Consider the following 16,062-nt stretch of genomic DNA (forward strand, 5'->3'; position numbering starts at 1 on the left):
ATGTATCAATCCGGCGGGCTTCACGGAAAAAAGGTAGAAACAATCTTGTCAAAGTTTCTTCTGGTCCCCAGGCTGCCCCACACACATGTTTCAGCCCTTACGCGAGGCATGCGTCAAAATATGGTTTCGACTCTTCGAACATCCAAAACCCGTTCAAATGGCCCCATCTTTCGTGAAGAGAGGGACCCACCACCAATATCCAGGTACCGATTTATGAGATCGAGCTCAGCGAGAGTCAAGTCGATGGACGGCAACAACGACTATTGGAGTTGTTTACGATGGTCCACTTTTTAATTGGCCAAAGAAATCGCGATTGGGACACGATTGTGTCGACCACCGCCGAAGATACCGATTCCCGTTGTGCGTCATAAAAATCGTGGGTCCGAAAATGGAGTCCGGAGCTCAGAAGAGTACTACATTCTTGAGCTCAAACTTCACGGAGCCAACACGGGAGACCTTAGAAGAACGTTAGACGGTGCCGGCGTGCAATTTGTATGCTTATCATGTTCCATAAATTAACGCCAATTACTTTTTTCCCCATCGGTGGGTGCGTACAGCTTACCCCTGGAACGTGTCCGCGTTCTGTTCAATAATTAATCCTGGCGAAGGAGGAGGTCCGAAACGCCACTCAATCGGTTATTAAGTTATGCGCCGTAAAATGAAACCAAAAACCCTCGGGACTCTCTGGAGGTGTTAACTGGCCGCAAAAACTTCGGGGCGTTCAGTAAATTCGCACATCGTTAGCGCAGTAACCGAGGCGAGCCGGCCGGCAGAAGTGTGAATCTGATACGGGCGCGCGCCCAACATATCATCAATCGTCGGGCCGGAGCATAATCATCGCGAGCAGCTTGCACGCGGAATTTATGCTAAAGGCAAATCGCCGCCACTCCGATCCCTTACCAGCCTTTCGAAAGCAGTAGCATGATGTACAAACTGGAAGCGCATAATCGGTCCAAGGAAGGTCGGTGCCACATCAAAGGCGAACGGCGGCAGCGAGCGGACCCCGGGCCCTCGCAACAACGCATCATAATCATAAACATCTTCATCAAATGGATTTTTTTGAGTCGCGCGTGCTGCACTGCTTAGAAGCCTGGCAACGCTTTCAAAAGTCCCTTCGGCAAAGGAACCGATCGGGGAACGATCTGCGGAGCGATCGGTGTTAACGGAGGAACCTCGGTTCGGTTTTGGAACGATCTTTACGATTGTACGCCGTTGTTGTTTTACGACGGTGTATCAGCAACATCGTGCACTTATTTCGGGACGAACAGGAACTGCACTTGGTTTTGGGGTCCCGGGGCTCCGATCCGGGATCGTTCGAACCTGATCACCCGAGGCCCGAGGGAAGCAAACCGAATCCGACGAAACCTTCGAGTAACGCGTTATGAGAAATGATCCACTCCCCGAGGATGGATTCGGGGCCCACGAAGATCGCGGTATGCGAATGGGATCAATAAAATAAATATTATGATAATAACATACATTTCGGCCGGTTTGGCAAATGAAAAATTGCTCGTAAAATGTGTGCCGATTTGTGTTCGATTTCCAGGATCCTGCAAGAGATCGGCCGAGAACGGGGTGCATCCTAAACCGATTTCGTACGATCAGTTCTTACACTTTATACTTATCTTTTATTGAGGGGGGTAAAAATAAAACATCACGTTGTGGTGCCTTTTTCCCATCACGGAGATTAATTTATGCCCACGATAAGGCGATAGTTGCCATCGGCTGCATCTTTGTGACATCAAAGAGCTCGCAACGGAATCTTCAGCATCCCCTTCTGTTTACAGAGCCCATCCCATCGGAACCTTCAAAACATTCCACGACACACTTTCTCATGCATTATTGACGCTAAATGTATCGAGAAATGGGAAACTCCTCCAACGGAGAGGAAAACCTCGGGTGACACACTCTGGAAAAGTGTGCGCCCCTCTCATGATGGGTCCTATTCGTCGCTTTTGGGCGATGAAAGATGCCCCTCCGGCAGAGGGAGTGTTAATTTGAAACACTAACCTGGAAACACACAAAAACAACTGACAGACCCCGTGCGCCAGTTGTCGTCGACAGACACTCTTTATCGGCCCTGCGCCCTTCGCTCATCTCTCGAGAGGGTGCGCGTAAATGTGTTTAAAATCGAATAATTACCAAACAGCTCCTGGGGCCATCGTCTTCGCTTTTATGTTTTCCTACACACCCTCCGGATCACTTGTGCTGCTGCCACTGGGGTGTAATGAAGGTTCATTAGCCGCCTAGGAACCGTGCTGTTCCCGAGGTCGCCGATCATCTTCCGACAGGCCTCGGGAGCTTCTTCCCGATTTGAATATCGAAGCGTTGTTTGTGAAAAAAAATTTCAAAAAGCACCATCGGGCGGCTCAGACGATATCGGAAGAGGACGCACATGTTTCTTGCGTTCGGAGTACCACTCCCGGTAGCAGGTTCTCGAGCTACAGCGACCAAAATGGAACACGATCGTGCGCCTGAGACCTACAAACCTAGCGACCATGGAAACGGTCCTACGCCAGATGATCGATTTACGATGGCCCCCGACCATGACCGTATGACGGGAAGTGTTGGAAAACGTCGCATTTCTAGGCCCCGAAGCAACGGTCCTGCCCACAGAAGGGATGCGCTGGGTCAGGGAATTTGCGTAACCGCGTGGTTAGTAAGGAGAGCCAACGGAAGCAACTCATTTGTCTCCCGTGACCGTTCTGTCGATTCTATGCCCCTGGTGCACAGGAAAACAAGAGGACCCGAGGACCAAGACTGACACTTGACAGAGGCAGTCAAAAGGAAGGTCTCAAATGAAGCAATGAAAGCAACGGTTGCCGATCATGGGAAAGACAACCTCTTCTCAGTGGTGCCTTCGTGAGTCCACAGCGATCACGATGATACCGGGGATAATAGATTTATGGTGGATATCGTGATAAATTGGAAGCATCCCCGGAGATTTATGCGTGGCGGGCTCAGCAGCAAAATAAGGTTCAGAGTGGCGCCCAACCGAAGAGGAGAAAAAGTCGAAGTCGAAGCAAAACCGACAGGTTGTACACGGAATTGAGCAATAAATTTCGAAAGCTTGTCTTACTTGTTTGATACTGTTTTGTTTTTACATTTTCTGCCATATGGACCTGGCTGGTGCTGGAATTACCTTCTAAAAAGGGTCCTTTAAATGATATCGAAAACCAGAAGGAGCGCCCTATAAAGATCACTATCGCCAGTGGTTTGTCATCATGAAAGCTTCACTCGGTCTCTTAAAAAGCAGGAAATAGATCTCGATCTTAATTACTTTAGAGATATAAACAGTTTCTGTGTGAACCAACACTTTGGCTTAGGTTGCTCATTGGAATTACGCCACATATTTCAAGAAACAAGAAGGTGCTTTACCGAGCTTTAGATTTAATTCTAGAATAAAATTTTTCGAGAAAAAGATAGATCATTTCTATCCACGATCATGACTTCCGGCCTGTTGTAACAAATGTATCACAATGAATCACTCGCAAATAAGCAAACAGTTTCATCAACAACCGCACGCCGTATGCAAGTTTTTTCGTTAATCTGATCCAATCAGACGCCAGATACCTGAGGCCATCCCCGCCACGAAGGGCTAGCATTCGTCGAGGCGAGCGGGGCCCAATCAATCCATCGTGGCTACGGCGGAAACGGCTAATAAACCGTCCCGCGGCCGGCAGATCCTTTTTTTCGCAGATGTTCCGCGGAGTGTCTTACGGATCTCGGTGTGAAAAATGGTGCACAAGCGTGGCGTAATTTGTTTGGCATGCTACAACCTTTAATCTGCCCTGGGCCCTGGGCGAGGGTCTCATTTCTTTGGCATAACTCATCCGCATATTGGACTTTCGGCGCAAGTGTTACGAAACCACGTTCACGCATCCTGATGGCCTTGCGGGCCCATCGAGAGGATATCCGTGTGTTCCTTCGACCCCGATTCCCGGTGTGACCGCGTTGCCCGAAGGCCCCATTCGGGGCCAGGAGGCCGGCCTAATTAAGCACAAGAGTGTAATTGAGTTGTCAAAATATTTCTTACCTTCGGATGGCCGCTCCCATGTGATGGGAATCCCAAAATGAAGAATGGTGTTTCTCCTTCGTTACGATCCAAGCAATCTGTTGTATGTTGGCACACCGAGAACGTCATGTTTGCGGGACCGAGAAGAGAGAGAGTGAACTTTGGGCAAATCAGTGAAATAACCCATCATATCATGCAGGATACATCATTCCTCTCCGTCAGTGATGGGTTGTTCATATGAAAATGTGCCACAAATGTGACTCAAAATTGTAAAGCACAGCCGACCGAGACAAGCTGCGATGTAGCTGCGGCTCGTCAAAGAGCCCCCTAGTGAACCTGCAAAATAATAAAAAAAATAATAACAGGGCGCGTTTTTGATTAATTTCACTCATTATTCGACTCACAACACTTTCCACTGCCGCCGCACGGCCACCAATGACAAGTTGATGTATGTGCTCATAACGAATGTTAATTTTCGCCATGCCAACCACACGAACTGCGGGATGAAGTTGATGCTGGTTCGTGGTTCGTGCTTCCGAATCGGAATGCGGTGGCTCCGAAGCTGGCTAAAAATGGTAACAAACAATTGAAGTGGAAGAAAGTAGCAGAAGCGTGTTCATGCCGCGAAGAACGCCGAAAGGACGTGTCCGGGGTCGCAGTAATAGATGCCTTCGACGCCACTCGACTGTTGGAGTACTTTTTGTGGAGTGAATTTTACTTTCAATCATCTTACTGCAAAAGTCAGTGAAGATGTGATGCAAACTTCTGGCGTGCCGAACAGAGCAGGGCGTTGAAAGACACCTCGTGACGTGGATCCGCTCGAAACACGGAATCACCAGAACAGGAGAGAAACGTAGAGCAGACTCTAGGATGAGACGATCTGATCTTGGAACACGACTCAAGAGCCACGGGGAGTCTTGTCTATTAATTTACTGCCACACGCACGCGGATTCATATTCACGACGGGCAGTTGGGAAAATGTGTTCCAAAGTAAACGTGCACACGCCACATACAAATATGTGCACCGACTCCCATCGGGGAGTCATCATCAGTTAAATAAATTTCGCTCCCCAGCCTCCCGGTTGGCGTTTGGCAAAGAGTCTGCCCGACATAAAAAAGCGACAAGTTGCCCACGAAGAGTTCAATTCCCCGGTTCGGTTCGGGATGCTTCTTGTTGCCGGAAGGGAGCTTGCATAAATCAAAGATAAACGTTTATCAGCACGGGGCGGCTTTTATATGCCCCGGACAAGGTGCACGATTCGTTCCAGCAAAGGTAATGAACTTGAGATTCGGTTCGAGTAAGTGCACCTGAGCCTCAAGAACGAAGGAGCGCAATATTCCGTAACGCGATTATCGAACCGTAATGAACGGGAACGATACCGGGCAGTGTACTTACTAAATTTAATTGCAAATTCCGGTACAACGAAATTCATTAGAAGATCATAAATCTTGTATTCCTTTCACTGCTTTCTGGGTTGCTTCTGGCAAAAGTAATAAATGTCGTCAAAGTGGCACAAAAATGTTTAAGATTTATTGCTTTCGTCGATACTTTTTCCATTTAATTGTCGCACTACTTCAAGTTATGGAATCCCTACCCTACGATCGGTCGTACCCTATGATTGGTCGTAAAAAACGCAGATCATAATTTACACCCTCACCTTGACTTTCGCGCCATTATACCTGTTGGCCAACAAGAAGGCGGACGAAAAAAATCCAAACATAGCCCGAACTGATTAGACAACAAACCGAAGGAGACCCCCTAATGGGTCAGTTTACGATCGGTTCTTTACGAGGATCCAGTTCAAAGTGGTGCACAGAAACTGCACTTCGATTCGTTTCGGTCATAAAACTGGACTGGCAAGCCTGCGAGTTCTGGTGGATGCCCCTAGAACAACGTTCCGGTACAATCCTGCTAGATCAGCAGTACACATCCTGCCATTGACACATTGTCTGCCATCGGTTCTCTTCCGTTGAACTTGAACTTGAAACGATCGGCTTCAATATCAACGTGTTCGGCTTCTTTCCAACCCAGCTTCCGTTTTGCTTCTTCAGCTTCGCTTGTAATGTCTTGCGGTCCAATCCGGTCTGAGCTAATGTGACGGGCGACTTTCGTTCCGTTTCGCACAATCATTCTGTTCCTGATCCGGCTTTCGGTTCGGTTCGGTCAAGTTCAACCCGCGAGAGCGAACGGGTTCATCCGGCAAGCGACAGCAGACACCAAGAAGCGCCAGAAAGAAAATTGCACACCATATCTTGTGGAAACCGTTCTTTTCTTGTACTTCCCTTAAAAGCGGTTAGGCCTAATTTGGCCTCGAATTCACTTTCTCTAATGGAAACGATGTCATTTTTCATTCCGAGATGATGTTTAGTTTTTGCACAGAGGCAGAAGGCACCCGGTCCGTGGATTAGGCAGCCAGAGGGCAACGAACTTGGCCAGCATAATTTCAGTTTTCTGCAAAACCGTCTCTACCCCAGGGTCACGGCCGTGGTCCGGTAGCACGTGGCGACAATTTTAATGGCCAAACTATTATTAAAAACGTTTTTTTCCCACGATCGTGACGTGCTGTCTTAACTATCGTATAAACTTTAGTAAGAAAAAAATTGCACACCCTACGTCCGAGGTCTTTTTGCACAACACGCAACTGTCATTCATCCATTTTTTTATCACTTTTGATTGATGAGTTGTTGAGCAAATTAGTGCCGATGGCGTGCGGGCAGCAGCACCGCCGAACTGCGCTGCGTGACCGCAAACTTAGAAACATGTGCAAATTTTTGTGAGCAAATTAGTTGCCAATTTAAGGCGCAAGGGTCTAGGTTGGAGCTCCATAGAGTTCAGTGGTCTAGGATTGCGACAGAGTTTGTTGCGTGCAGCTGCATTAAAAGCCTCTTGAAGTTTTTTCTTCTCAATCTTTCTTAATTATTAATTGCGTCTGTGACACAAATGTTCTATGTTTGAGTTTTGTTTTGGAAAACTGACGAAATCTCGCCAATACATTTTGGCAAAGTTATAAAAATTACGCAAAATCCTTACCTGACACAGTGGCCGGGGTTCGCGGCCCCAGAGTGAGTTCGGTTAAAGAAATTCGGATGCCGATCGTTGTTATAAAAAAACCATCAAATGGTTCCGTCGAATTGCTAAACCGAAAGCCGGCTGTCCCGGAACGTGTCCGAAACGGCTTCGAAGGTGAAAAATGTCTTATTAACCCTTCGCCAAATGTTTATGGACCGTACATCCTAACTCTTCCACTTCCCAGCCGGCAGTATCTGTCTCATAAATCAAAAAGCAGAAGGGCCGAATGAATGATAGATCACAGTCGGGCATAAATAAAACAAAAGCGATCTTAAACATTAAGAGTGATCCTCGACAAAGTCTCAGGGGATATACGCGTATGATCCTTCGCAACGAAGCGTTTCGAGAGAGCGAGCAACAATAAAGCATTTAGTTTTAGGGACGATTTTTTTTCCGTCCGAATGATGGATGACCAGTGAGCCGGGTGAGCCGCACTTAGAACGCGGTCATGTTTGGCGATCTCGAAAGGATCTCTTTCTCCAAGCGATCGTGTGTAACGGTTTCCTACCTGGAAGGAACCGAGCTGAGGAGCGCTGCGACATCAGCGATCCATAAATCAGCGAATCAGCGAACGTCCTTCTGGGTCCTTTTGGGAAGAGCTTTGGGTTCAGCTGTCTGGAGGAGATCCTCGTAAATAATCGATAGCAGACGGTGCGCGTGTGATCGCTTTGAAACTCCGTGGTGCACAGTAGCATTGGAAGCAATGGTAATTTAATGTTCACAACAATCGCGCCCTCGGGCCACCTAGAGCCATTAGCGACTGATACATGAAGTCGCACGAACCAATCGAAGGTCACGAAAAGTTAATAAAAATCCTATTTTTCGCTCCCTTCGAATCACTTGGCCGTCCGGCGTAAGACACATCCTTGAATGGTGTGTTGTGCTGGCGCAAGCAAACTTATGAAAGAGAAGTGTGCCCATTAATTACGAGTTCCTTTACACCCCGATTCGTCGATCTGCTTACAGCTAGTTTTGTTACAAACATTTACAAAACAGATAATGTGCTGCTCCTGGCGCACTGTCACAACACGCAGCGTGGGCCGCCATTTAGTGATATTTATGAAGCGGCACAGCCCTGCTAAGGATGGCCGTAGCAGGATGGCAGGCAGGATCATGCGTTTCGGACGATTAACTCGCGGGACGGTAATCGAGTGAACGCCTTGGCAGATTCGAAAGCTAATTGCAGGAAAATAATGGGCTTTCTCGGTGGGTTTGCTTCGGTCTCACTTCGGACCCTTACAATTGCCGGTCCTACCGGAAATGTACTCACGCGAACAACCCATTTCAATCAGCGGCGATTTTATGCTTCCGCACCGCAGGGGGTTGATAACAGGCCGCGGATGATAACATCAAACGTAAACCCGGCCCACTCGGTGATAAAGCGTTAATGACGGTTATTAATTTGCCGTCGACGGTCGATTGATCCTCGCTCGCGATCGCAAGTGGCACAAAGATTAAGCGGTTGGGGAGGAAATAAAAACAATAACGGAAACGATCTCGCATTTTCCGACCTCGCTCCACGCTAAAGCTTTATGAAATTTAATTTATATTTTATTGATATGTTGTGACCCGCCAAACGTGTCGCGCTGTTGCTGCTGTGCAGGCTGATTGCCAAAAACCCGTATGATTGGAGTTTTTGTATCCTTTTCAAGTGCCGTTATCGCACGTTAGTGGTAAGTAAAGCAACATCAGCCGCCACAGGAGAGTTCGCAATGAAATGGGACACAAAATCGTTGATTAAAACGAAACGACACTTCCAATTTCGCAATGGAAAGCCATTCTCGAAGGTGCTGAGTGTGAAACCCCGTTAAGCCATACCCAAACGCCGGTCATATCCAATTACATAAAATATATCTTAACTGGTTTAAGAGGAAAAAAAATGCGAACCCCCGCCGGGAGTGCGTAGGCCGATCAAAGGCCGAGTTCCAACCCCGGGAAGGCTCCGGCTATCTTGGGCGCGCTGGTCATAAAACAGAAAACCATTATGAAAAATGTTTTTGTTTGTCTCCGGCCTTGTGGTTTGCCATCATCATCTTCGAGGCTGCGTTTTTAGCTTCCAAATCTGCCCAGCCTGGTGCCTGGTCGTAAAACGTGTTCGATTTTTAGATGATGTTTTCCAACAACAAACCATCGTTTTCACTCTCGTTCGGTGTGTCTCGAAATGAGTGCGAAATATGAAAGGTTTTACGATCGGACGAGGTTGGACGCTGGAATTAATATATTCTTCACGGGGTGCCGAAACCTTCTCATTAAGCAATTTTGATCACTTTTTGTTATATTTTCGGTGATCGGCTATATTCGCTAGCAAAGATCTGGCTATGTTGGCCTTCCGTTCAGTTTGCTCACCGTGTTGTGATTTAAACACACTAGGTTTAGAAAATTGAATTGAAGGAAAGGTCATCAAACGAAACCTTCGTAACCTTCGCGCATAAATCAGTAATTACGCCTTTGCTCTGCCCTACTAACATGCAACATAAATCTTCTATTCTGTCCAGTTTTCTCCGAGCTTACAATTTATTTTTATTACGTTCATGTTGCGTGTTCGATCCCTCGCAGCCAAGGACATTCTGACAACAAAATCGGCCCCATCGGCAGCCAACTCTCCATTTCACTAGAACGCGGTCCACTTGTCGGCTCCAATTGGTATTACGGCGTTTGATTTACGACGATGCAAATCAGAGTGCATCCTTCCAGCGGCCTCTTCTCGAAAGTCATGCCAGCGAGCATGATCAACCGGAGCAAAAGTGAAAACTGATCATATTAATTCAAAAACGTACGAACGAATGCGAAGCCGGGGCCCTTAAGAGTGTTAATATAAACAACGCCCCGTCGATTAGCGGGGCGCCTCGCTAAGGATGATCGCGGGACAGTTCAAGGCTTCTTTATTGAACACCTCTCGCCAAACGACGCCTATTGCTTTGCCGCCACAACGAGAATGATGTACTGCGGCCTCAGTCGGCCTTTAATGGGCGCGATCATCGTTCGACGATCATGTGTATGTTTACTTTCCACCCCACCGCCCTTTTCTCTTCTTCTGGTCGTCCCTTAATTTAGTAATCATTTAATAATCATTAATTATTGCAGTTGCGCTCCATCGGAGAGTCGCAGGCCGGCTGGCCACGGCCCGCCGCCCGGCTCTCGTTTAAATTGCATTATTTATTAACATTGTTACACACCTTTAATAGGAAATATGAGTGTAACGTAAACGATCCTCGGGATCCTCCTTTAAAGGATGCAAACCGATCGGTCCAAGTGAACGAGATGGCTCCATTGAAAAAAGAAGCTAGCTGTTTTGTTTCAGGAATCTGCAGCTCGATCACTATAAATTATGCATCTTTGCGGGGGTTGACTGACTAGTTTTGCTGCAAAAAAGCTGGCTCAATATCTAAACATCCTTGTGGCAGATCTCGTAAAACACTCAGACTAAACAACGGCTGGAGGTGGCACAAATTAACGCTGGATTCCTCGTGCCACCAGAGCAATAAATAAAATTGATCTCTTTGCGGAGAATAAGATGGATTGCACACCGTTTGGATTCCTGCGCGCCATCCGTAGATGGTGGATCACCACATCAAAACTTAATTTAATTATCTGATACCGCCATACCATATTGGTCCGCGATCGGATGAAAGCATTTGTTCATAGTTTTGGATCCAGATTCACGCGACGGCGACGGCTTCACAAGTCGTCGCGCTTTTCGAACATCCGACATATCTATTCTTTTCCTTCTACAGCGAAATCCCAAATCCCAGGTTTCCAATCCCAAAATGGAAACTCCAAAGTAGTGTCTGAGAGAAATTGGAAGCAGACACATAAATTTTGCCATGTTAATTAGGGCCAGCCCCCGCCAGCCGTACAAATTGACCGTCTGAATATCATCCAGACATGAGATAAGCACGACGTGATGACAATATGAGGAACTGAAGTGGAAAAATGTGTTGCTTATGGCATCAGGAAGTAGAGAAAATATTCTTCCAGAACCCCGAAGAACATAGAACATAGTCGCGAAGCATACGCCAGCCAGAATACATTCGTGAAGTCTATAAATATTATGCTTTGTCCGACATGCAGGCGTTCGAACGTACCGCATCGTACAATAAACATATCGCTCTGATTAAATCTACATCGAATCGAGCACCAGATTGAATAGGATAAGGAGCAATACCTTGAACTTGACGATGCGCCTACCCCATTTTGGCACGTCTACTCAACGTTACGGATGACTGCGATTACCGTCACTGATTACATGTTGAGATTATGTGTGGGTGTCACTGCGAAATGCAATGACAATGACTCCCAGCAATCATGCATGGTAGGATTGTAATTCAGAAAAATATCTGCGATCATTGTAACACCTACTAACCACGTCGGCGACACGGCGTTCGTTAACAAATGGCAACCATCGCCCTGATGAGGGTCAACTACTTTTGCCATGGCGCCTACAGATTCATTAAGATTATGTTTCAATATATTTACAACTTTCCATTGGCCTGCGTAAGCTGGCGTCTTAAATTCCTAACAAAGGAAAGAATTCGCGATGTGCACGTCAGAACCCGCGTAACACGTGAGACTATCGTCTGTCACGGTATTCCCGTGACTAAGTGTGCTACCTTTCTCGTGATTTTCCTCCGAACTGCCGCCACTCGGCACGCAAAACATACAACGACCACAGAAAACCCACTCGCGCTCTGTTTCCTAGAACCGCGAATAGACGTCGACTAGAGGACCACGTGATACAACCGGTGCATAAGTGGTATGGCTTCGAACTGTGCAAAACTGCACGTAGGCCACACAGACTGGAAGAGAGAGAGAGAGAGAGAGAGAGAGAGAGAGAGAGGTGGAGAGAGCGTAGTGGCGGTCACACGATTTGTACACCATAGCCGGAACATCCGGAATAGCCCCACGATTGATTGGAACGTCACAGTTTGGCAAATATTTCGCACGCCGCGCCGTGCGAGGATGTTACGCGGCCGCACGCGCATGTGACCGCGGCTGTTATTTAGTGGCGCAACTATTTACTCCGCGTGTGACTATCGACAGCTCTGACCGGACGGCGCAGGTCGAATCAACGACGAGGGTAGCAAAGTGATTCGATTACGAAGGGCCCATTGCGAAATTCGTGTCTGGTGCGCAGTGATCACGGTCACGTAATCCCCAGAGTAGCTTGCTACTCCTGTTTAGATTTATTCATTAGAACAATTCGATTGTTTAATTATTATTATTTATTCGATTATTAATTATTACATTAGTTGGTTTGTTCCGTATATTTTCATACAAATGCATGATTTCATTTAGTTATAATAAACAAAAGGGCTGAATATTTTTCAATGGTTGAACATTTGTTTGAAAGGTTCATTCATGAAATTTATGCATAAAATATAATTTTGGTTGCTGAAAATTGGGAAATGTGAAAAATTTATCTCATTCCCTCAAATGTTCAAACATTAAAAAATATGTATCCGTTTTTTATAACCAAATGAAACATTGCATCGTTAATGAAACACCCTGTATATATAATTAAGAAGCTCTCGAAAGGTACATCTCAGCAGGCCATGGAACCGAAAAATGATCCATATTTGGACCTCATCGATGATGACTCATTCCCATGTCCGATAGTCTATTTCGAGAGGCATCCTGACTCGGCGCGCGTGGTTGTCCCTATTACGTGCGTCTTCCTTAGGAGATTTATTAGCCAACCTTGGCCACACTCTGTACCCTGAATAAGAAGCACGATGTAACTTGCTGCAACACATGACTCTACGAGTTTTACGTCTTAGGTTTAGTCAGCGGACACACCGGGCATCGCAACCCAGCTCTCTATTAATCGAACTCGTTGCTTTTTAGGACTTGTTGGTCACTAGAATAATATACTCCCTGTCTCTCTCTCTTCGACAGGATGAAATTGCGGACAAGGCCATTAAGCTTACGGCTCGCGAGCGGCGCTTCATCAAGTTCGCCTCGGTCGAGTTCGATGGGCAGATCTACATGACACCTCAAGACTTTCTGGAGTCGGTTGTCGAGCAGGAGCCACGCCGTACGTACCGTCGTTATAACCTTTTGTTGGCAAAGCCATGAAAATGGTTTATAATATTCATTGAAGAAAAAAAGGAACCTTAGATTAGACAACTCGAGCTTCCCCCCATCCGGGGAGGTCGCCTTGAGACTTAAGTGTAGTGGCCCCGTCGGGTTATTTGCCTATCGGTGTCAGGCGAGGAGCCACCTACTGGAAGTCCTTTTAATTATGTGCCCTTCTTTCGCTGCCCTCCGATCGCTTATCACCGACCGCGCCCCGCCATCTAGCCCGCCTCAAGAGGAAGTCATTAACGCAGGCCGAGATCCAGCAGCTAAAAGACTACACGCCACCTCTGAAGCACGGCTCGTCGCAGCTTTTCCGCAGTCTGCGTGACAAAGGTAAGTGAGCCAAGCGGCCCAAGGGTTCGCTAATTTTCGTTGGCACCTTGAAAGTGGTCCCTTTAAGATAGCGCTGCGACGCGTTAGAGCCGCGGCCAGTTCCAAGGCACCGGGGTGTGTGAACCGTGCAATCTCAGCCGGCCACTTACCGCAGTGATTGTTGCTGCTTTTCGGTTACATTTCCACCCAATTCGGCTTTGGTTCGGGTGTGTTTGCTCCCGGTTTTATCACCAGTGGCTTCACGACCAGAGGCAACGCTATTAATAAGTCCTTTAACCTCTCCCATCTAATAGCAAGTGAAGTGGACAACAAAACTCTTCCGAACTCCCGCAGAAGCCGGGGAGTGTCACTTGGTACTGGGCGGGTTTTATCGTGACACGTTAAGGGAGGCAGGGCACCGTGGCCCCCGCGGCCCCTATAAAGCCGTGATCGAGAAACAATTCTTCGAAAATGGATTACCATACTAATCAGAGCACGCCGCAGACGACGATACCGGCGACGATCGCGGCGGCTGAACAAACACCTGGCTTTCAGTTTGGCCGCCACGCTGCCATTAAGCTGGGACCTCGGAGAGGCCTCTTCCAAAACGAACCGTTGTTTTACCGAAAGCCGGCCGGTTTAATCATAAACTTTTAAAATAAGTAGCCACGCCGCGGATCGAACCGAGTCCCGTGTGGATCGCACGCGCATATTGGCGGCAGTCCGGTCGTGTAATCCGTGCCTTCGGCAAACTGGCCTGCGTTAGTCATCAACTTTCAGCGGACCATGTTTAACAAACACGATTTCGGCTGATTTCGCCGCTTCTTACACGAGCAATCAAACTTAATGCTGGAGATTAGAAAAAATCTTCTCGTCCCTTGCCTGCTCGATATCAGGATTAGGTTCTGTCCCCTTCCAAGCTGTTCATTCGCTTTTGTGTGACTTTTACATTTACAGGCATCATATCCTACACGGAATATCTATTCCTTCTCTCCGTACTTACGAGTAAGTTTCGAGGTTCAGTTCTTCGTTCATTCATCTCAACACATCACTAACAAAACGGGACTTTTGCAGAACCGCACTCCGGATTTCGCATAGCCTTCAACATGTTCGATACGGACGGGAATCAGCGTGTCGATAAGGATGAATTTCTCGTGGTAAGTGAAAGGAGCTGCGCGTCCTTTCGGTCGGATAGAAATTACTTTCAGCATTCTGGACTAGTGTTGTCGTGTGAAGGTGCACTGTGAAGGTAATCTATTTTATAAGGTGCCCGATGCCCAAAAGTGTACCAAAACCCAAATCCAGCAATTATTTAGCGAACGGTATCGAATATCGAATCAAAACTGAAAGCGAAAGAGGGGAACGAAATTGGCCGATTTTAAACAGAAACGATATAAAGCCATCTACCGGAAATCGGTGGCAACCTTTTTTGCTACATGCCGCCACCAGATGGCGCTTGCTGAGTGCTCGCTAATTTTGGCAGTTGAAGTTGAAATTATTTTGTGCATCATTTTTTATTTTTCTTTTATTATTTCTTCCTCATTTTCCTTCGTTATATTTTTTCTTTGGCTCCGATGTCGTCACTGTTGTGTTTTCATTGTTCTGCCACCGAAAACAAAACCACTCACCAACAACCAACAACCCGCAACCAACACAACCATGCAATGCACACCATCAATGCGTCGTCTCTCGCACGTTGCCTTCCTTCCCCGTGACTTCTCCGTTGTTCCTTGCTTCGAATCGGCCCCGAATACCCCGACGACGGAAATGGCCTTTGGGTGGGCTTGCGTGCTGCAGATTCGTCAACTGCTCGGAGGATCGCTGAAGGATCGAGACCTTGACGAAGGCACGCGTAAAGCAGTGAGGACTTTTCTTATAACTTTTAAGCGTAACTACCACTGACGGTGACGAATCACTCTTTTACTGGTCATTCATTGATAATTCTTGTTGTGTTTTCGAAGCCTTCCAACGGCTTGCAATTAGAAGAAGAGAATCATTGGTCGCTTACTTTCTGTGCACAGTCCGATTAGATTAATGTAGTAAACTATGAATATGTAACAGCAACGCTTTCTAGTATCTGCTTTTCGTAATAGTTTTGCCTATTCTATCAGAAGCAAAAAAAACATCACATAAAGAAACAAAATAATTAATCAGACCAGAAAACGCAGCTTTTGTAAATAACTCTCGCTTCGAATCTGTTCAAAGGGCGATGTTGTGTGCATAACTGAGCCCTAAGTCAGTGTGTTCGGTGTGATAAGGGTGCACATTTAACTAAAAATCAATTTTCTCTATTGTTTCTTCCCGAATCGATACTCTTTCTCTTTCTCTCTCTTTGTCGCTCTCTGCTGCTCGGTGTTTCACTTTCTCACGAATCATCATGGCTGTTGGGGCCAATTTTTCTTACACCGCGTAATTTGTGTGTAACCAACGTAAAATCGCACAATTTCGTTGACCTCTGCACCACTTGCATGCATATTTACTGCATCACCACCCGAACTTACACTTACCACGCGTGGAACACGAACCTGCGGAACGCGTTTCCCAATTCGATGGGCATTTTTTACTGTTTCACACTTGAAATGGCCAC

At 46.8% G+C, this 16,062-nt stretch overlaps 1 protein-coding gene across 4 annotated transcripts in view; it reads left to right on the forward strand.

Annotated features, from left to right (window-relative positions):
* The window catches only part of LOC131212853 (calcium uptake protein 3, mitochondrial), a 39,743-nt gene that overhangs the window by 18,076 nt on the left and 5,605 nt on the right, over nt 1–16,062 (forward strand). For 3 of the 4 annotated variants that reach the window (XM_058206900.1, XM_058206901.1, XM_058206904.1), the window contains exons 2-6: nt 12,981–13,119; nt 13,386–13,496; nt 14,433–14,480; nt 14,550–14,632; nt 15,273–15,335. In XM_058206900.1, the coding sequence (XP_058062883.1) occupies nt 12,981–13,119; nt 13,386–13,496; nt 14,433–14,480; nt 14,550–14,632; nt 15,273–15,335 (444 nt within the window). The remainder of the gene's footprint in view (nt 1–12,980; nt 13,120–13,385; nt 13,497–14,432; nt 14,481–14,549; nt 14,633–15,272; nt 15,336–16,062) is intronic. The other variant, XM_058206903.1, reaches the window with a different exon arrangement.

Source organism: Anopheles bellator, chromosome 2 (genome assembly GCF_943735745.2).
Source record: "Anopheles bellator chromosome 2, idAnoBellAS_SP24_06.2, whole genome shotgun sequence".
Taxonomy (NCBI): domain Eukaryota; kingdom Metazoa; phylum Arthropoda; class Insecta; order Diptera; family Culicidae; genus Anopheles; species Anopheles bellator.